The 22,248-nt window shown below is 32.2% G+C and overlaps 2 protein-coding genes across 2 annotated transcripts; one reads left to right on the plus strand and one right to left on the minus strand.

The window, feature by feature from the left end:
- Window positions 1–3,400: 3,400 nt before the first annotated feature.
- LOC132739448 (uncharacterized) lies at window positions 3,401–10,331 on the plus strand. The gene is made up of 3 exons (XM_060727168.1): window positions 3,401–7,966; window positions 9,043–9,174; window positions 9,896–10,331. The coding sequence occupies exon 1, from the start codon at window positions 3,983–3,985 to the stop codon at window positions 7,232–7,234; it is 3,252 nt and encodes a 1,083-aa protein (XP_060583151.1). The 5' UTR covers window positions 3,401–3,982; the 3' UTR covers window positions 7,235–7,966; window positions 9,043–9,174; window positions 9,896–10,331.
- Window positions 10,332–11,935: 1,604 nt separating this feature from the next.
- LOC132739447 (zinc finger protein 684-like) lies at window positions 11,936–12,628 on the minus strand. Its single transcript, XM_060727167.1, has one exon. The coding sequence runs from the start codon at window positions 12,626–12,628 to the stop codon at window positions 11,936–11,938; it is 693 nt and encodes a 230-aa protein (XP_060583150.1).
- Between the last annotated feature and the right edge of the window lie 9,620 nt (window positions 12,629–22,248).

The following is a 22,248-nucleotide window of genomic DNA, read 5'->3' on the forward strand; positions in this document are numbered from 1 at the left end:
TTTAACAAATTAACTGAGTTGACATAACATTTGAGGGATGAATATGTCATTATTTGCAGACAATAATTCAATCGGATAGAATTGTCTTTATATCAAATTCAAATGCACTTTTTGCATTCCGTAATGACATACCATTCGTCGGGAATTTAGTTTTTAAAGAATCTTCACATTTTTATCATTCACTTGGAAAACGTTAAATGTTTATATCTATTCACGTTGAACGCGAGGAAGGAAAGTACCGTTATTTTCTAAATGCAATTAAAGAGCTGCTTCCAGACTATTTTAAGCAGAATAATTCTAAGAAATCAATCAGTGAATGCTGGTGATTAATGTTCTGTTTTCAATGAAATAAGTACATATAATGATTGAATTATTCAACTTAACGACTACTTTCTTGATAAACAAGGGACATTAATGAATGCCTTCATTTCCACAAAAAAAAAGATATATGGAAATATACTGAGTGCAAATCAATAACAATATCTTACATAATCAAAGAAATTTCATTGAATGAATAACCATTTAATAGCCCTATATGTATTGTTGTGTAAACATGAGGTATGGCGATACTTCAAACACAAATAAAAAAGTATCTATAGACATTATAAGTATACACAGCACCATGACAGACACTAACATTTGTATATGTCCCTGTTTATTTTCATGTTGTTCACACAATAGACGCAATAGACCGCGTTTGTTTACCCTTAGCCTTTTAGTAGCAACCGGTCCCACCCATGCGACCAGTACAGACAATGATCTGCCGATCAGTAAGTGTAAATGGTTGCACTTAACGCTTTGTAGTCAATTAATCTCATGAACTTTGTCCCTTAAAGTATTGAATGGTTTTGTCAAGATTAAACAGAAGCTCACAAAATGACAAAATCGAAAATATAGCAGAATTAACTTGATTGATAATGTTGACAAAATGAATAGTTATATACAAACTTAAAATTAAATCTAAAAAAGTTATTTAAATTAAAAATCAAAAGGGATTCCTATAAAATCGTTGACATGCTATAGCAAAAGGATATTTCGTTTCTGTAGAAATGAAACATTGATCACTAGTTTATTATTAAACTATTTTGCGACATCAGGAACTAAAGAGGGTCCCCTTATGTATTTATTGTAAAATCATTTAAAATATAATTAAGAATATTGTTTAAATTGAAAAATAAGAGCTTTCAGTTAAAAACAAACAGTTTTTGTCTCACGCTCGGTTTTCTTTTATTTTGTTTTGCCTCTGTTCATGATATATAATGTAACACTGTTCAACACTTTTCACGTTCTAAGCGGTATTCAATCATCAATACTTAAACTACAAGAATCGATGATCCTAAACACGGGGGAGGAAGTGTTACACGAAGGATGGAGTTCTTATGATAACTTGTTTGGAGTTCTTATGATAACTGTCTCGGAGTTCCTGGAAAACGTTACGGATTTCTATGGAAAACCTTTCAATAGACTTGGAGGAAACACATGAAAAATGGTAAGTTTTGCCTTTAAATGGGGAGTTTGAGGTGCTAAATTAAACCTTGATAATTAAGCTAGCCCTACATATTGTATTATGTTTCAGAAAAACCTTTTAGACCTTTTTTATCGCCTTTTTTAAAATAATCTGGTAGTTTTGAGTAAAATTTCCAAATAACTTGCTCATTTGTACATATTAACATTTTCATTTGTGACCTTCTTTATTGTTTTACCTAATTACCTAAATATAATGGAGATTTGCAAACATATAGCCCAGGTTAATGAATTTATACCCGATTTTTCAAATGTCACGGAGTTCTTGTGATAACTCAAAATATGTTCCGGAGTTCTTATGATAACTTTTGTTACTGCCAGTGTGTTTCTTGACTTAATTACGGCACGTTTAAGCGTATTTTATTTGTCAATAAGTGTGTAAATCATCAGAAAACGTTATACACTCAGCCTTAACACAAAAAATGGTTATATAATGTTAGTTTTGAGCGTGTTTTAGATATTTTTGCGAATTCATACTGACATTATGAAACAGAACGAATGCACTAAATGTTTCTTTGTATCCTGTTTGTCAACTATAGTTTTATGTCATAAATTTCCTTTGAAATGTTAACGCTGAATTTATAGCAACTACTTCTTTCTTGTGAAGGCAATATTTCTTCGCATAATAGACATACATACAGTATCGTTAATATGATGACAACGTTAAGTTAATATGCGGTATATAGCTTGGTGTGTAAATAATTTTGTCACGTAAATTTTTAGAGAACTGTCATTTTTTCAGGATTCGGCTGTCAGATGCAAATACTGTCACAAACGGTTCCTGACACCGTTCGAAACAGTTCGTCACATCATAAATATGCACCCTAAAAGAAAAGTTGCGTTTGCAACAATGAGGCCTTGTGGCAAAATCAAAACTCGAACATTCAGTATATCTGGAGAAGACAGGACGAATCCAGAATATCCTATCAGGAAGAAAGTGGGATGCTACACGTACTTACCAAAAATACTACAGAAAGCCCTATACAAAAAATAAAAAGAGTAAATACACCAACCAAAACTGTGCATAAACAGTTATTTAAGGATGATGACCAGCTTAAAGCTGAAGATACTGATATGAAAGGTATATACGAAAGATCATCCATCATTTTTCGATTTTGAATTACTTTGATTTAAAATATAGATACAAATAAGGGCCATCTGATAATATAATAATAACAATGGTACTTGCGCATTTTCATCTTCGCATTTTCATCCTCGTACCTTTGTTATAATTACTTTTTGTGTTTTCTCCATTTTAATTTCGCTTTATCGGCCATATATGAATTCTCAAACGTGGGAGTTCAAGGAAATGTCAGAGTAAATGCAAATCACCGAAGCGCTCCGAAAACGAGTCAAAGTAGTTAATTCAATGAAAAATGCTAGATATGAAAAATAAACACTGCAATGGAAACATTGTTTTTAATCTATAATTACATCAGTAAACGAGCACTATAAAAAACAAATAAATGGTGTTATATATGATAATTAAAACAAGAATTACAAATTTATACATTGACAGTAATAGGATTCGATTCAATCCATTAAGGACAGAACTGAAATATCAAAGCAGCGCCTAATACAACTCGGCCGTTCTGACCTATATCCTTTTTATGTCCTGTAATTTAATTGTACATGTGGTTAAATTGAAATATCCACACGGATGTACTATTAGAAACAAATCTGACTTAATATCAACATGCTAGCATTTTGTACATTCGGTTTCTACAACCATATTTATCTATATTTCTAGTAGTTCTTATTTTTAAAAGATTAGACAAATCTATAATTAGAATAACCAATCAGGTTCGGTTGACATAACTCATACTCTTTAGTGAATTAATGACAGATAACGTGGTACTCTATAGCTCTCGAATAAATACGGGTTTCAGCCAGAAAAAGTCATTTGCAATCAACATGAATATTGCATATATACAAGATATATACATGATGTACATGAAAGCTCAGCAATCATTGTTACAGATTCAAAATTACTCAATTTTGTTGTGAAATATTGAATTAACCATTCGGCGCATACCAGGCAAGGGGCAAATGAACGATGAAGGAAACGCAAAAAAAAACGATGGTACAAAAGAGAATGCTAATATGTGAAAATGCCAATAATAATGAATTTTTGTGTTTTTCCTTATTCTCTCAATTTTGTTTTTTGTATTTTTTTGTCGTTGTCTTTTGACATCGTACTTCCGTTCATGTTTCAGACCATTTTATTCATGTGCAATGACCATCATTGAATTCCATAGCATAATTGAACAAACTTGTGTTTTTATCCATGATTATCCTGAAATGTTAGAGACTATTATATCGTAAGTTTAAACATAACGTAGATACTATATTCTATTTTAACTGTTTGACATAATTGGGAGAGTGATATAATAATCCGCTTCCTTTAAATTTAGTATTGCTTGATGAATAATTGAGAACATTCTTTTCAGGCTTTTCTATGACGCCATCCCAGAAAATTTTCTATTATTCGTGTATCTTTGCAGATTGTGCATCGTCTGAAATACTTGAAGTTGAAAGTGTTGAATTTGAAGAACATGACCTGATTCCAGTTACTGTTGAAAGGAAGCATTTCTTGAGGACTGTTGAAAAGTTACAACGAGTACTCTCAAAGGTTACAAGGCATTTCGAGGACAAAGGACGTCTCGATGCTTGGATTGCATTTTTTGAGCTGGTATCTGATGGAAGATTTCAGGTTGATCACATTGCAAGTCAGCTGTTTTGGGATGTGATTAAGTATGCTAGCAAAGGGAATGTTCATGGCATGCGGTTCACACCCGAGGTGAAGGAGTTCTGGTCCGTGGGGTACGCAATGTTTCACGCAAAATTCATTCGTTATATGGGGGGGATGAAAGCTTTAGGTCAAGTCATGGATGGGTCGTGTCGAGAGGATCTCGTTTCAAACGTCGAGTCTGTTAATTTTGTGTGTCCAGATGTTAAAAGTTTGAGAGAAGAAAAGAAAAGCAATAAATTAGATTGTGAAAGGCCTGGAATAATAACTTCAAATATCGATGCAATGAGTAAATCAAAGGATGCAACAACAAAATCTTACAAGTTGTGCATAGATGGTAAAAAGATAATGGCTGGTTTTGGTAAACAGCTTGGCGAAGTGGACTTGTTTGGACATGAATCTAGGCCAACTTATGTGGAAAAATTAGACCGATTTAACGTTGAAAATACTTTAATATTCGAAACGCAAAGCTACATTGATAAGCTTATTGAGATTGAACACTCTGATATTCATGAAATTACCAAGAAGGCAAAGGAGAGAGTTTGCGAAAACGTTAAAGACATCATATCATTATTGACTGAGCGTGTAAAGGAGATGCGGATTTTAAAAGTAAAAAAGTCACAAGCTATTGACACTTTTTTGAAATTAGCAGGAGAAAACTGGCAGAAATCAAAATACAATTATGCAATCAGCAGCATGAAGACACAGCTGTTAAGGCTGAATATGTGCATTGAAGATGCTTTAGAAACAAATGACAAACTTGGTCTTGTAGCAGCAGCTTGTAATGAAAGTGACACACACTACAGAATAGGATCGACGGTGAATTTATATGAACAGAGCAATTATGTATGTTTGAGTAACATCCGAGGTGATGGTGATGTTGATCCGAGTTTAGTGAAACAAAGGTCAAGCACTTGGATTGAAATTAGATCGAAAGCAAAAGTTACGGGATCCACTATGTACAAAGCACTTGGACTAAGTACGTTGAAAGAACAGAAACAACACATAGAAAAAGTAAACAACAACACTTTAGGAGAAGAAATCTTTTCACCTGAAACAATAAAAGCTATGAAACATGGAACCGAAAACGAATTGAACGGCGTGGGTGTAATTGTCAGCAAAGTAATTCCCATTTATGAACCATCAACAACTTTTTTTGAGGAAGGTTGTTACATGATTGAAAGAAATACTGATAAAAACTTTATGGTTATCAGCCCAGATGGAAGCTGCCGAGTAGATGGTATTCCAAGTGTTGCTATAGAGATCAAGTGTCCTGTTCCAGGAAAAGTTTTTACTACAGATGTTAACTACACAATACCTAACTATTATGTTTGCCAAATTCTTTCAGAAATGTACGCATTAAAATGTGACAAGTTATTCTACGTATGCTGGACACCGAAAAGTTTCACACTTTTAAGAGCATTTTTTGACAATGACTTATGGACTGTTCTGACCGACGAACTTGAACGCGTATATAATACTGATAATGGAATAGTGAACATACCTAAACGGAAAAGTGAGCATGTGCCAACCATAAAAAGTATGATAGCACAGTACTGTGCTGAAAAAGTCGAACTTGTTGCGGAGTTCCCTGCATCATTCTGTCGGCCATGTTCTCATACATCAGCTGTTGATTCCAAAATGTGTGCTCGTAGCAATCACTCTGGTGGCAATTCTGTGGACTGGCAAATGAAACAACTTCAGTTGGAATTAAAAAATGTTACCCAAACTCTTCTGAAAGCCGGTAAAACCCACGAAGAAATATACGAGTTGTTAAGAACACCTGGAAAAGAAGTATTAGTGACTGTTCTATCAGATTTAGATAGAAAACAAGAACGTGAGCGTGTTCATGCCATTCCAGTTGCATATGGCATAGCAGGATATAGTCTGTCAAGTGAAAACGTAAGGTCAATACTCGAACATGTTACAAAATCGTGCCAAGAACGAGGACTGGAGGTTAGAACATTGTCATCAGATGGACAATTCTACAAGTTATGTGTTCGTGATTATAAAGATGAGCCCCTAACTGTATTACAGGTCGCAAAAGACTCTTGGGCGAAAATAAGAAAATTGTCTAAAAGCGAAGAGATAAGTAGGTTGATGTCGACAAATAAGATAATGGAGAATGATACTGTTGATAAACATGTTGATATTATTGAAACCATAGATGATTCTAGAACGCTGTTCGTCGGTCTAATTAATGTATATGGTATCGTAGGAAAAGACTGGAAACATTTATACAATCCTCCGAAATTACGACAGTTATTGACAAACAAACATAGTAAACAAAATACTTCGACAGATGTTCACACTTTAAAAGAACTTGATTGCCTTTCCCCAGATATCATAAATGACATAGAAAAAAACAATGAAGATGAAGATGATATCGACCAAACATTGTTAATAAACGAAGAAATTAGTGAATATCAAAAAGAATATCCAGATGAGCATAATGAGCTGGACGTCTTTGGCGAACCTATCGATCTTGATTTAATAACACCTGAAGTAATTAAATGTTCAAACCAGCGAACTATTGACTATGATCAAATGATAAACGACTTAAAGAAATTTGATAAAGACCGTAAAAAGTCCAAGTGGAGTAACTTATGTGAGTCAGAATTGAAAAAACTTCTCTCATCGCACCCTGATGTGGTTAAAGGCAAATTCACAAAGAAAGAGCTAGGCACATGTGCTTTATATTTACAAGCTGATATAGAAAAACATAGTGACATCACTTTAGCAGATATGTCGAAAATTCAACTGGTCAATGCTTTCTCAAATATACTTGGATCAAAGACAATAATTAAGCTCACAAAGAAAAAGTCTCCAAAATCTCTCAGAAATATTCTTAAGGATTTTTTGTCACAGAAATTTGGAAAAGAAATTCTAAATGCTGTGGTAGCAACCGATGAGTTTTTGAGCAACGACCTCCCAAACTGGCGCAAAAAAATCTGTATTTAAAGATGGCATAACGATAGGTACATCTTCTGAACCATACATATGGTACAGTCAACCAGAGTTTTTCCCTTGTTTAGGCCGCCATATTGTCTATCTATTGGACTGCCACCACCTCTTTGTTAATGCACGATGTTTTGTTGTGCAACATGGTATATCTGGACTTAATGTTTCACGGAATGCATGGCTTGACGTAGCAACAAATGATCGAGAGACACATGTTGGTCTAAACATCGCTATGGTCGAGGACGTAATCGACAAACAATCAAATGCGTTAGCACAACTTACATTTAGCCGTGCAGTAGAAGCTGAAATGAGAAAACTTGAATATTTTCATGAAGCAGAGTTCTGTAAAACAATTAGAGAATGGTACATGGCGGAAGACGAGCCTGGTCTAGATGTGATGGAACGACACCAATATCGAATAGCTATGCGCAATATGTTACTCGGTTCAACAAAACTCGCAGAGTTTCCTCCGCCAGGTTTACACGTAGCCGGAATGCCTATCGTGATGTTTGAAGGAATTCTTTCTAACATTGACCGTAGAATACAGCTTTACAGCCTGATACCTGGAAATTCATATAACGTCAGGGCACCAAACACACTAGATGCTGAGAACCTGTTCAGTGAATTCAGAGACGTCGATCCTAAGTCAACAGGTTGTTTGATGGCTGATGATATTCCCATAGCATTAGAAACGGCAAGCTATATAATGCAGACGAAGCTAAATCCCGACAGGTAAAGATAATAAATTTTCAAAGTTAATCTTTAACAAACGTGTTTCATAGTACTTATCTATTCAAATAATATATAGATACTTAAGCTCGGCATTTTTTTAAAGAGACATTGTTACAGTCATGATGTCGTTGACGTTGCCGTTAGCAACCTTGAACATTAACTAAACTTTGTATTTGATTCATAAGTGACCTTTAAGGTTAAACTTTGCTAAATTTTGCCGATTTTTTTCTATTAGCGGATGAATGGTTTGTCTTTAAACTTGAATATAACAATCTTCTAAATGTTACACTTTATATTAAGATTAAACATTATTTAGAATAATACTTTTATTTATGTCAAACTGAATGAAGTTGGCCGTGGGGCATAAATGACTTTGAAGGTTACATTATTAAATTGTCACTGACTTTTGCTACAATTGACTGTAACTTGGTTATTGATAAATGGATTACCATCATTATTGAACAAAACAACGGTTTGGACAAGACTTTCTCAATTGTTGACTTGACCTTGACCTTCAGGTTGAAATGGCCTTGATGGTCAAGGTAAGATTATTAAATTTTGGTTAAGTTTTATAAAGTTTGGTCATAATTTTGTTATGTACGTAAAGATTTGATTCATACATGAACAAAACAATTCATGTGACAAAAAGAACATAATACATACTTCAATTATAACCTTTACCTTTAAATGAATTTGAAATTATTGAATTTTGCTTATATTTTCTTAACTTTAACATTTATTCATAGAAATAATTCCTACTTAGACAAAACAACGAGCGTTTCTAGACAGACCTATTAAAAGTAAAAAAACGAAGACGTTTATCTTTTAATTTTCTTCTTGAATATTTGTTTAAATCGATTATTTGTTAGCTTAAAAATAAAAAGTCGAGCGTTGTCCCGCCCAGCGGGACCTCATTTTTATTTTATATTACCGGTTTCTTTCATCCACTAAATAGATATGCATGTTCATGTGACTCCTAAATAATTACGTTGTTAAAAAATAAAAAAAATGTTCATAAAATTTGTAAACACTTTGAATTATTGTTCTATCTAGTTATTTTATATGCTTCATTGCAGAGCATTTGTGATGAATACTGCCAAACGAGTCAGGGTTTACCCCGAAAATACGCTTCAGAGAGAAAATGAAATAACAGAAGATCTTGACAGGACGACGCAATTTTACCCTGATATACAACGTATACCGATGCGGTAAGGATCCTCAATTTAATAAATGTGTTTATAACATAAACCGCGGCGCAGGAGTGTAATAAAGCCATTTAATAAAAACGATATTACACTAGACGATATGACACTAGTGTAATAACACCTTGACGTAACGTCATTTGCGCGAAAAACAGCGTAAAAGCGCGCTAATGTTAGCGTTACACTGTAGGCGCGTCGAATGAAAAATGACTGTTTTTAACAGTTTACCGTTCTTATTTTACATATGTGATAAATAGAATATTATATTCGTGTAGATTCAATACTAAATTTATTGAACTCGTTGAATAAAATCATATTATGCTCGCCAGAGGCTCGCATAATATGATTTTATTCAACTCGTTCAATAAATTTAGTATTAAACCTACACTCATTCAATATCCTCTATCTGTCTCGCGATGTAGCATTTTTATATGACTGAGGTTATCAATACAGTTTATCAACTAAAAACCATTAAATTGTATTTTTATAATTGATGCTGCTGTTTAGGGTAGATTATATTTTTTTACTGATAAGTTATTACCATAACAAAAAATCATTATCTGTAGCAATTGGAAGCAATCCCATCAGACAGAATTTGGTCAAACTGACAATATCTTAAGCCTGGCGTATTATTCAACAATTTGCTGTAGGAGACCTAGAAGTTAGATTAACCTTGAGTATTTTATTTAGAATAAATACCGTTATCGAATTGTTAAATTAATTTCAGGAACCATATCTTTGATCTTGACAAAAGAAAAACCAGAAAACCGAGGAGAAAGTCTGTTTTAGTTCCTGCTCCAGACCAACCAGCAAGAGGAACAAAGCCTATTCGCCAGCATCATAAAACTGACAGCTCCAAAATAATGTGTCATAAGCGATTTGGTTTGAAGGACATATAAATGAGAACAGTGTAATCTGGAAATCAATAAATCATTAAAATTTTAGCGTGAAAATCCACGTTCATTTAATAAACTCAAAATTGTTTTCCAGACATTGAATCACCTATCTTTATAACTATATGAATAATTCGTGATTGTCTTTAGGAGAGCTGATAAAGCTTCAAACATATGTAGAATTCAAAAAGTAACATTTTGAAAGTAGCTGACAAAAAGGTTAATACTTATTACATTGTTTAAAGTGATATATCCAATGGAAGGTAGTTAAACTTTTCCAATTTTAAAAAACGGTTTTGTCAAAATTTCCTGCCCCCTTTTAAATTTTGAAAAACTATGAAATAAAAGGGATTTAAAAATAAATAATATGCATTTTTTTTCTTGTCTATATTGGAACCAGTCTTTTTTAAAAGCGGGGAAAATAGGACTCAAAACAAAAAAACGGGAAAAGGTTTTTTGTTTGGGTGAAACAGACCTTACAAAACAGAGCTTTTTGATTTTTTAGAACGGGACCAAAACCCCGATTTGGGCGAAAAAGATTTGGGTTTTCAGAGGCAAAATTTTACCCCTTCACAAATTTAAGTTTTTTAACACGGCGAGTTTTTGTAAATCACCCTGTGCTTTCGTTGGTGTGTTCTCCCGGTTGTGTGTTTTTTTGCAAAAACCTAGTTACTTTTTATATGCTCTAGTGACCTTGACGTTGCAATAATCTTAACTAAATTACATATGTCACACTTGTAGCCATGCCAGTTATCATTTATGTTACAATCCATCAATAAATGATAACGAAATGGCTCTGTACACAAACTTTGACCTCAATTTGTGACCTTGAGTTTGGTACAAAGGATAATGTTCGCAATACTTGGCCTCACAATGGTAAACATTTATGCCAGGTTACATTAAAATCCCCCGATGAATGTAGAAGTTCGGCTCCGAAAAAGGAATTTTCAATGACCTCTCAGTGTGACTTTAACCTTTAACCTCGAAACCTGGTTCATGCACATGACACATATTCTCATAGTGATAAACATTTCTACTGATTTTCATTAAAATTCCTCCATGCGTGTAAACAAAAGTTTAATTGAAAAACAAACTGAAAATAAAAGAACAGTTTTATTCAGAACGTTGACATTCGCAAATATTTCAGGTATTATCAAGATGCTCGCTTAATTACAATAATTTGTAAATGTACACAGATTTTTATCTAACCTTAGCAAACGTAAACCAATCTCTATCGCCAAATGAATTAAGCATAACATGATTTTAGTTTATGATTCAGTTAAAACTAAAACAAATCCTAATTATCAATACAAATAATTGTGATAACTGCACTTCTTGACAGATTACAATAAAATACAAGAACTATTGATTAGTATATTAAATACATGATATCATGTATAGAGCCCTAATTACTGATTGCAAAAATACAAACGAAAATATCACAAAATTTACAACAGGATCAATATGAAAAACAAAACATTAATAAGAAGTATAATTTTCTCAAATTCGACATGTTCAATGTAAGGATTTTACATTTATTGTTTAATCTTTTACTTTAATACAAGTCTTACTGAATGACCCGTGAAAATGTCAACGAAGAATGAAATCTTCAAAGAAAATGTTTCAATGTTAGTGTTTATTTTTTCATGGTAGCATATTTTTACTTAAGAACTATGCAACTGTCCCATAGTGATACCTCGTCGCCCCCATTGGTAAACATGGTAAACATAAAAACGATAAAAATAACTGTGAAGAAACTTAGAATTATAACGCGGAGAAGGAGCAAAATAACAATTTAACGTTTTGCACATTTCTTTTGGTGCCTTGCTAAGGCTGTACGCCACTTGTATGTCTTCCCACATGGACACTGAAAATCAATCTTTTTCATGGACAGCCCGAGTATGGTCCTTTAAGGATGATGGACACCTGAACACCTTTGAACAAATCAAACATGTATATCTGTCTGAAATGCCCGAGCAAGATTTCATATGTTTATCTAAACTTGTTTTGTAAAAAAAACGCTTCTTGCAAGTTGTACATTCATATTTCGCTTCATTCTTGTGGCTATTCATATGTCCATCAAAATGTGCTTTCTTTAAAATCTGTTTATCGCATATCGGGCAATTGTAAGGTGATTGGGCATGGTGTAACTTTTTATGACATATTAGTCCGCTGCGTGTTAAGAACGGTTTAGAACAATATTCACAGAGAAAACGTTCCTCCTGGTGAGATGATCTTCGGTGTTCAGAGAGGATATAATTGTATCCAAACGACTTGTTACAAATGTCACAACTGAATCTTTTAAGAGCATGTTTCCTTGTAACATGCCGCGACAAATTTCCCTTAAATTTGGTCTGGAAGTTGCAAATCTTACACTTCAACAAATTAGTAGAATATGATGTGTCTTCGGTAACCATGGCGACAGGCATTAAACATTCCTCTACATTCCTTGACCCGTGAGGCATTACATTTTCGACAACAGGCATTACACCTTCCTCGGCTGACATAAGACACTCACTAGTAGACAACAGACCTTCTACTGTCACCAGACCTTCTTCAGACGACATTATTACTTTCTTGAGCTGACATTATACTTTCTTCAGCTGTCACTAGACCTTCATCAGTCAATATAAGATCATCTTCAGCTGGCATCTGACTTTCTCCAGCTGACATTAGAGTTTCTTCTCACGGGCATAAAACTCTCTTCAACGGACATTGGACGGCGGTTTTGACTTTGGTGTACTTGTTAGTGGATCATCCATGTTGAGACCTGTTGCATTGTTATTATCATCAATACTTTCAACGGATAGGTTCATCGACCATTTCCGTTTCGTCTTGGAAAAGACACGTGTATCATCTCCTGAAAAATAAATACATCGAGACTGAATCATTTAACAAGCACGGCAGATTCTTTTTTCATAAAGTTTTCAATATGTACATAAAGTAATTGTGTGTCTCTTTTATGTTTAATGTTAAACCTATCTACAGTTAAACATCGTTCACTCCAATTCGGATATGTCGAACCCCTTCCGTCGTAGCTCGAACTCACTGTCGGATAATCCTTGTCAAAAAAATGAATGAATAATTTTTTAACTTTTTTTCGTTTTTAGTTTTAAAGCTACATTCGTTGTTCATGTATGTGCATACCAGTCATTCAGCGGTATTTTATACAAAAAAAACTAATATATTATCAATAACATTATTTTAAAAATCACCATTATATACATGAATATATCATAATCCTCCAGAGAGAACAATTCTAAAATAGGCACTGAAACGTTACCATAACTTTTGCGTAGAGAGCGAGATATTACTAATTAACACAAAAAAAACAAGATAATCTTAGCGTATTCATTAAGCCTTTTGTTGCTAAGTACAGTCTGTAATAAGGGTAATTTTCCTTAAAGGTAAAAAGCAGTTATCTCTCCTTGTTAGATTTAACTTTCATGAGTTTATCGTTCCTGAAAAATACAACATAATCTTAACTTGTATGATGAAGGATATTGTAAGCAATCACTTAATTCTTCCAAAGTTATAAAAGTTGCATACAAGTGTATAATGAAACATACAGCAGCCGACAGTTTGCACTTCTAAAAAATAAATTATCGGTAAATAACCCCAAATATTTTATTTGAAACTGTTTTGGTGTACAGTCTTCAAAGGATAAGCAGGTGATAAGCTATCTTCAGAAAAACCTGTATCAGCGGTCCCCTGTATATAGCAGTAACATGGCTTAAGCCGCCAAGCAAAAATTGTAAAAAAACTTACACTTATTTCTCAGTTACATGTTTAAAGCAACCGACTTTCTTAAGGAGACAATATATATGAGCCGCGCCATGACAAAACTAACACAGTGCGTTTGCGACCAGCATGGATCCAGACCAGCCTGCGCCTCCGCACAGTCTGATCAGGATCCATGCTTTCGCTAACCAACTCTATTACAAGTAGAGAAACTGATAGCAAACAGCATGGATCCTGATCAGACTGCGTAAATGCACAGGCTGGTCTGGATCCATGCTGGTCACAAACCCATTATGTTGGTTTTGTCGTGACACGGCTCATATTTAGGCTTTCCTCAAGCAAGAAGTGGAAAAGTAATTTGTATCATTTTATATCACTAACAACAAGTATATAACCGGGATATCCTTCACACCCGTGCACCCGAAATGTATAATCGTTTTATATATAAAAAAATCAACCGATCACTATCGATCTCTACTACAGATTTGCACGTGCCCTACGGGTTCGAACGATTTATTTTTGTTATCAATTACAGCAAAAGTTGTTGCAAAGTTTCCACAACTAGGATTATATAGGTGGAATGCCCGTAGGACTTCAACTTTTGTAGGAAAAATGTATGCAATAATTTTCCGAAATATGGAGATTTATGTACGTCACGTGATGCTACTTTGGATTAAATAGAGAAAGGAACATGGTCGATAAACGGCATGAAGCTAACGGTGACTCACATATCTTATCAAAGACTTACTTTCTTTGTATTGTCATAGAACTTTATACATTTCTATGACAAAAATGATACCTTTTAGAAAGTAAAATATCCGTTGAATACCTAAAGATGACACCCACCACATTAAATTTTGATAAAGGTAGTGCATATTAATTCCTAGTTTGCTACAAACCATTTACATATATTTTAATTCCGCAGACCGATACTGCGATATCATAGTTACTTAATGTTCTCTAAAACTGCCAGGACTAATATATACATGAGGAAATCATGCTTGAGAATTAAATTCAAAGCGCATTTTTATCCTCTAAGTCAATGCTCTACATCAAGTATGTTTAAAGTCATTCCAATAAATAAAAAATACAAAAAGACAGCAACAAAAAACAAAGAAACACATAAAAACCCAAACAAACACAAGAAACGGAGGTGAGAAAAATATCTCTTGAAATGAAATACACTCTAAACCAACGTTATATAACCAAATATTTGTGCAAATGATAAGCGTACTATGCTCCTTAATGATTTACACACTTATTGACAAATAAAATTACGCTTAAACGTGCCGTAATTAAGTCAAGAAACACACTGGCAGTAACAAAAGTTATCATAAGAACTCTGGAACATATTTTGAGTTATCACAAGAACTCCGTGACATTTGAAAAAATCGGGTACCAAATTCATTAACCTGGGCTATATATTTGCCAAAATCTCCATTATATTTAGGTAATTAGGTAAAACAATAAGAAGGTCACAAATGAAAATGTTAATATGTACAAATGAGCAAGTTATTTGGAAATTTTACTCAAAACTACCAGATTATTTTTAAAAAAGGCGATGAAAAATGGTCTAAAAGGTTTTTCTGAAACATAAATACAATATGTATGGCTAGCTTAATTATCAAGGTTTAATTTAGCACCTCAAACTCCCCATTTAAAGGCAAAACTTACCATTTTTCATGTGTTTCCTCCAAGTCTATTGAAAGGTTTTCCATAGAAATCCGTAACGTTTTCCAGGAACTCCGAGACAGTTATCATAAGAACTCCAAACAAGTTATCATAAGAACTCCATCCTTCGTGTAACACTTCCTCCCCCGTGTAAAGGACGTGCGATATATGTGAACAATAGAACTGATACAACAGGAGGCTCCGCACAGCAATTTGCCCCCGTTGTTCTAAGTTTGAATTTGGCAAGAAGTGATCCTTGGAAAACAATGAAAATATAATAATACAACAGTTGAGTATAGAAGTATCGGTTTAAATTTATGTAAACTATAATATTTGTTTCGTCTGTATCTGATAATCTATATAATTTGTTTACTATAATAATTTATAACTAATATCAGTTGTACCCCGATGTATATTCTGTTTCTAGTGATTATCTATCTATTGTTACACAAAAGGACGCCCATGTTTTGTTTTTTAAACTATTTAGCAACTATTTTGCAACGTTATCAATAAATCCTCACAATAATTTGATTAAATTAGAAACGTGTCTCTCAAATTGGAAACACTATGCTTTGAAGCAGTTTTTCCCGTAGTCATAGCCCACAAGACAAGCCGCCCTCTATGTTTGGCGGAAAACCAAAAACTATTGATATTTTTGATTAACGGTTATGTCTTTATTTTTCTTCTTATTTCATTTAAAGTTTAAGAAATAAAATCCCATTTTTTACAATATAACAAGTTAGTATATACTTAAAATGAAATACTTTAAAATATGATGCAGTTAAATGCATATTTTCATTTTCCGTTTTTCTTTTTCACTGTAAAATTTATTTTTCATGGCAACGACACATACTTTTATGTTACCGTAATTGTACTGGTGTCATGTCGGACTTCTTTCTTCTTAATTCAGAGAGATCGCAAAATAAAAAGCTTTTAAACATCATAAAATATATTCATAAGTGTAGAGAATTAAATCTTTGAAACATTTGTTTATTTTTATTCTGAATCAATTGTACCTCTTTTCATTATAAATCGTAACGCAGACGCTTGCCTTCATAAAATAAAAGAGATGTTTTTTTGTTTATTAATAAATGTTCTGTCTGATTTTTGCTTGTATTCAACAGATGACACTGCTAATTCCATTCATAACAGGAATCAATACGAGACAAATACAGTTATAGAATACAGTTAGAGTTTTCAAGTTTTCTATAATTTTCAGAAACATATTTTTTCAAGAATAATTTTTGCAAAACGAATAAAGAAATTGAGCATAAATTTTGCATGAGTCAGCTGACTTAGAAGTAGTTTTTGCGTTCATTGAACGCCGCCTTTCCTTGTTGATCTTGTTTATCATATATTATATTCCAAAATTGTTTTGTCTAACACGTATTACAGAGAAAAGTAAATACTTTGCTTTTTAGTCGTTTTAGTCACGTAAGTAGTCGTAATTTTGTTACTTAATGTTTAACAAAAGAGTTATAAAATTGTTGCCTTATCTATGCACGATTTATATACATGGAGTCTGAATTACATATATTATTAATTACATGTACTTTGGCATTCCAATTAGATATATATTTTACTGATAACTGATTGCTTTTGAAATATTTCAAAAACAATTTACAATATCCGTTGGGTCTTCTCCGGTTTTTGAATTGACGAAAAGTAAATGGACAGAACAATTATGTAGCTTAATAACATGCACCATAGCTTCTCTTATAGTGATTCACTATTTAAATGCTTTTTTTCAATTAATTGTTACATGTAAAACATATTATTAATGCATAGTTTCATATCGTTAAAGTTGCGCGAAAATTCATTTTATTGTTTGAAATTTTCTTATCACTCTACAAAATATTAAAGCAAAAAAGTTGTTTATATGCAAGTGCAAATTAATGGTATCAAACTGAAATTAAACCTGTAAGAAGTAGTGTTTTGTTGTTTTTCTCCTGAGCATTTTGAAGTATTTGTTAACATCAGGAGTCGTAATTGTCTTGTTAATATTCTTTAAATTAGTAATTTTGCAAACATATTTCGACTGTAACTTGATTCCCTATTGTAATTTTTGTTTTTAATTAGAAATCTTTCACTGAAATTAGGTACAACTTATTTTAATTTACCGTAAATAAATTCAATTTAGACAAAACATTTTCGTTGTTACTTAGACAAAATATTTGCCTCAAGAATATTTTGTGATTGTTCAGTAATTCATAAGTTGCTGTGAAAGCTTAATCAAGCATTCAATTTAATTAATCATCCAATTTAATCAAGTATTCAATTTTAAGGTTGTTATAACTTTGTAAAACGTTCAAAAACTATGTGTAGAGAATGGCTGACTTTATTTATAGAATATTTCTGTAAGGGATCTTGGATGGTGATTTTTTTTTTCAAGCTAGGTCATCATTTCATGCGTATTCGGTCTTCAATTATATTAAATGTACTTAATTCAATGATATCGAAGAAACGATGCACTTCCGATAAATTTTGATTACATAAAGGATAAAATTTTGCTATAAACTTATACAACTTGGTGTAATAGCCAAATTGATTTTCTATTGTACCGTTAAAATATCATAATTTTTGATGTCTGACATCTTTAAACGTTATTTTATGACGTTATCAATGAGTCATCTGAAAATGAGGTAAAATAGTTTGTTACACGTTATATATTAAAATGTCAATAATAATAGATTCAACAGTGATAATTCACCTTTAACAAAATTGGTCATACACTGCAAATGAACATATTTATGCAACGGTAAAGCAAACTTCTAATGTTTTTCTAACGATGTAATACATGTATGTTTAAAAACTATTAGTTGAAAATGGTTGTCTTCAATTATAGTATATTTTCGTAAGATATCTTGGATGGTGAAATTTATTCAAGCAGAGTCATCATGCCATGCAGTATGCAATCTTTAGTCAAATATATTTGTTAAATCAATTATATGGAAGGACCAGTAAACTTCCCAACAAAATTTTGATTATTTAAAGGATATTATACAATATTACTAGCCAATTCGCAAATTGATATTTATTGCACCTTTAAGAATATCAAAATAATAATAACATAAATTTAAAACTTTATGTTTGACATATTGAGATCTTAATTTATGACGTTTAGGATGTGACATCTGTCATTGAGGAAGAATAATGTGTGATTCGATATTAAAATGTCAATATGATAATTTCAACAGACAAGTGATAATTCACCTAAGCAATAACTGTTAAATTATGTAAAGGAAATCTTTATAAAACGGTGAAGCAAATTTGAAAAGTAAACTATAAAACCCCCGGAATTATTGCACCAGTGAAGCAGGTAAAGTAAACATTAACATCTGTTGTGCATTAAAACGACTGGATTTCGTCTAGATTGAATTCATGGACGTCGCTTTGCTAAGTTGACATTGTTCTTCAGCAAAATATGTTTTCATAGATAAAAGATTCACGGTAATTAACGCATACAGTGTTGGGCACGCCTAAACAAAGGACGGCCCAAATCAATCCAAGCATCCTATACTATAGGTCTATTCTCTGTGTTGTTTCCACTGATACATTTGAATGAATTGTCTACATCAAGTATTTATTACAATCTAATGTTGATATGTAATTGACTGAAAGCTGGTCTCAATTTTCAACTTTAATTTATGTTGACTGATTTGTAACATGTCGTATTTTACTCCGCGGGGTTCCAGACGACACAAACAAATAAAGTGACCACTTTTTCATACTGTCGATCCGCAGGCACAAGGAGATAACACAAAAAATAGGACAAAGTAGTTACTTTCCTTTATTGTCGTTTTTTTGCTTATCGCCCATCATACTTTCTATATTTAATTTCCCAAAACAATTGCCTTCAGTAAAATCCATTTGAAAAAATGCAAATCAAAATTATACCTACAACTGACACATGCCAATAAAATGTTTATCGCTTGCCATCAGATGCATTACTTAAATCTCAGCAAGATGTTTCCTGATAGTCAAAAAAGATATAATTTGACATTTTGCATACTCAACAATATTTCAACTCACTTTTAAACGAGAGGACATTCATGTAATCAAGTTGCCAAAGATAGTAACAGGAAGTTCAGATACAACGATAGCATCGGTATTCTGGCTCAAAATATCTTAATTGAAATAAAAAAAATAACACGTTTAAGTTTTGAATTAGAACATGCGATTTGAGTTTGAAAACATAAAATGTCAAATGTATAAAAACAAGTTAATATATTTTTCAATCATTTGTTTGTGTCATCCGTATCATTTTTCCCATCGTATTTTCCACACCGAAACATACAATATTTTTAGAATGTGTAATTATTATAATGTCTCAACGAAAAGAACACGTAAAAATGAAATACGAGGACTGTGACTAAAATATGAACGCAGAGCGACAAGGCAAGGCGGTTTTTACAGAACGTAGCCCCTGACAAACACAGCTACATTGGCAAGTCTACCGATAGGGCTTCTACATGAAAAAGGAATGGGTAAAATGTCAAAAAAATATAAGCCGGGAAAAACATAGCAATTTTTGTTTAAATTATGTGGTTTAGTAAGTATCTCGAGAGAGTAGTATTTTTCCTAACATTCTACAATGAAAAATGTATGTGTATCGTAAATCTTTTTTTTGACATTTTCATAACATATCAATACAAATTTTATTATGATAGCTTCATTTGTAGCAGCATTTTAGTTTAAAAAGCAAAATTATTAAATGACTTTTAAAATGAGGTAAAAAACTAGAGAATTGTATTGCTTATTGTGAAAATTATACAAAATGTCTGAATAAACAGCATTCCTAGAAATACAAGCAGAGCAATATTCTGAATAAACAAATAATACAACATAACAATATTTTCCGATCTTTGCTAAAAATACTTCATGTTTGGTTTTGCCTATAATGGGCTAATTTGTACATTTTTCTATTTTAGTTATTGGTATACAAACACAATAGAAATGTATTAAATTGGATTGGATATTCTTGTAATTGTTAAAATTTTAGTACCCTTTTAGAGCAGAATATTAAGTTTATACCATTAAAGGTAGTTTAGTATGAATACACATGAGAACAACATAGTTTCGATTTGAACAATTTGTAAATTGCTTAATATAGATATGTTATTCTTGCGATCATCAACAACATCCAGACATAGTTTTTGACGATTTGTTGTCATTATGATACTCAATACTATCAACATGATTATATATGGGCAAACAAACCTTCCATAAAAGATACATTATTTTCTTTAGAATTAACCCATGAAGCTTTTCCGTGTTGTTTACAATACGCATACTTTAAAAATTGTAAATGCACAATTACAAAAAACAGAATCGACTCTCATCAATTGTTTACTAATAAATATTTATTTCAGCGATGAACGCACTGTCATGTAATTGCTTAAGACAAAAGGCCATTTGAAACAAGAATATTGCGACGAATTCGCTGTCAGATACAAAGAAAGGCTTTAATAACTATTAAGTGAAATAAAAAAACACATCATGATTGTCATATTTCATTAAGCGAGATTAAAATCACAGAATCGTTTGTAATGTTTAGCTAGAACAAATGAATGTTAATCAAAGAAAACTCGATATTGAAACTTTAAATCAAACCGTTTATACTTATTATAAACATTATGTACTCCAGATAATAACACCTTGTTCATTCATTTGTGGTTTCATGTGGTAATATTTAAATGATTGCTACAGAATTGAAAATGAATAAATGTATGATGTATTGAACTGGAAGGGAATTCAAGTTAACTCTGATTTATACCCGATTTTTATACTTGTCAATTTGTTCAGATAGCGAAACATAATTTAAATTAAAACATTATTTGCAAAATAATAGGATACTGATTTTTTTCCGAGACGTTAATAATTTCTTTGCAATAACATACAGCATTTCTAGTTGGAAAACAAAAGCGTTTTCTCGTTCAAATATTAACCACATTTACATTTTTATTATGGGCTCTCTTTAATGTGACTAAATAAATCAACTAGAGCTTTACATTTTTTTAAAAATAAATAAATCAGCAAAATGAAACCAGATTCATTTACATTTTTACATTGAAACGTTATTCTTGGTCAAATTAAATACAGGAATTCAATATGCATTTATACATTATTTACGTAACATTCTTTTTAAACATCTTGACAATCTATTCAGGATTCGATGTTTACGAATGGCAGTAAATATAACATTTTTTTTGCCGATGCGAATGAAGAATATAACGTTTCACATTTAATATATATTAATGATATCAATTTATATGCGTAGTACTGTTGTTCCTTGAAAAGGTATGGTTGCATTGAACTATAAATAAATAGAAAAAAAGTCTTGAGAGAACTTCTGTAACAAATTCATTTGTTGACAAAATATGTGAGGGATAAAAATGCCATCATTTGCAGACAATAATACAATCCCATAATATTTTCTTAATATCAAATTCAAATGCACTTTTTGCATTCCGTAATGACGAATTAGTGTATCAAGATTTTTTTCATTTTTAGCAATCACTTGGAAAACGTCAAAAGTTAACATCTATTCACGTTGAATGCGGGAAGGAAAGTGTCGTTATTTTCTAAACGCAATTAAAGAGCTGCTTCCACACTATCTCAAGAAAAATTATTCTAAGAAATAAATCAGTGAATGTTGGTGATTAATGTTCTGTATTCAATGACATAAGTGCGTCTAATGATTGAATTATTCAACTTAACGACTGCTTTCTTGATTAACCAGGGTCATTAATGAATAATTTCATTTGCACAATCA

Source organism: Ruditapes philippinarum, unplaced genomic scaffold, assembly GCF_026571515.1.
Source record: "Ruditapes philippinarum isolate M1 unplaced genomic scaffold, ASM2657151v2 ctg8765_1_1_1_1, whole genome shotgun sequence".
NCBI classification, from domain to species: domain Eukaryota; kingdom Metazoa; phylum Mollusca; class Bivalvia; order Venerida; family Veneridae; genus Ruditapes; species Ruditapes philippinarum.

What these genes read in the sequence shown, in the direction of transcription:
- LOC132739448 (XM_060727168.1), top strand. Translation starts at nt 3,983, where the DNA reads ATGACGCCATCCCAGAAAATTTTCTATTATTCGTGTATCTTTGCAGAT.
- LOC132739447 (XM_060727167.1), bottom strand. Translation starts at nt 12,628, where the DNA reads ATGTCGTCTGAAGAAGGTCTGGTGACAGTAGAAGGTCTGTTGTCTACT.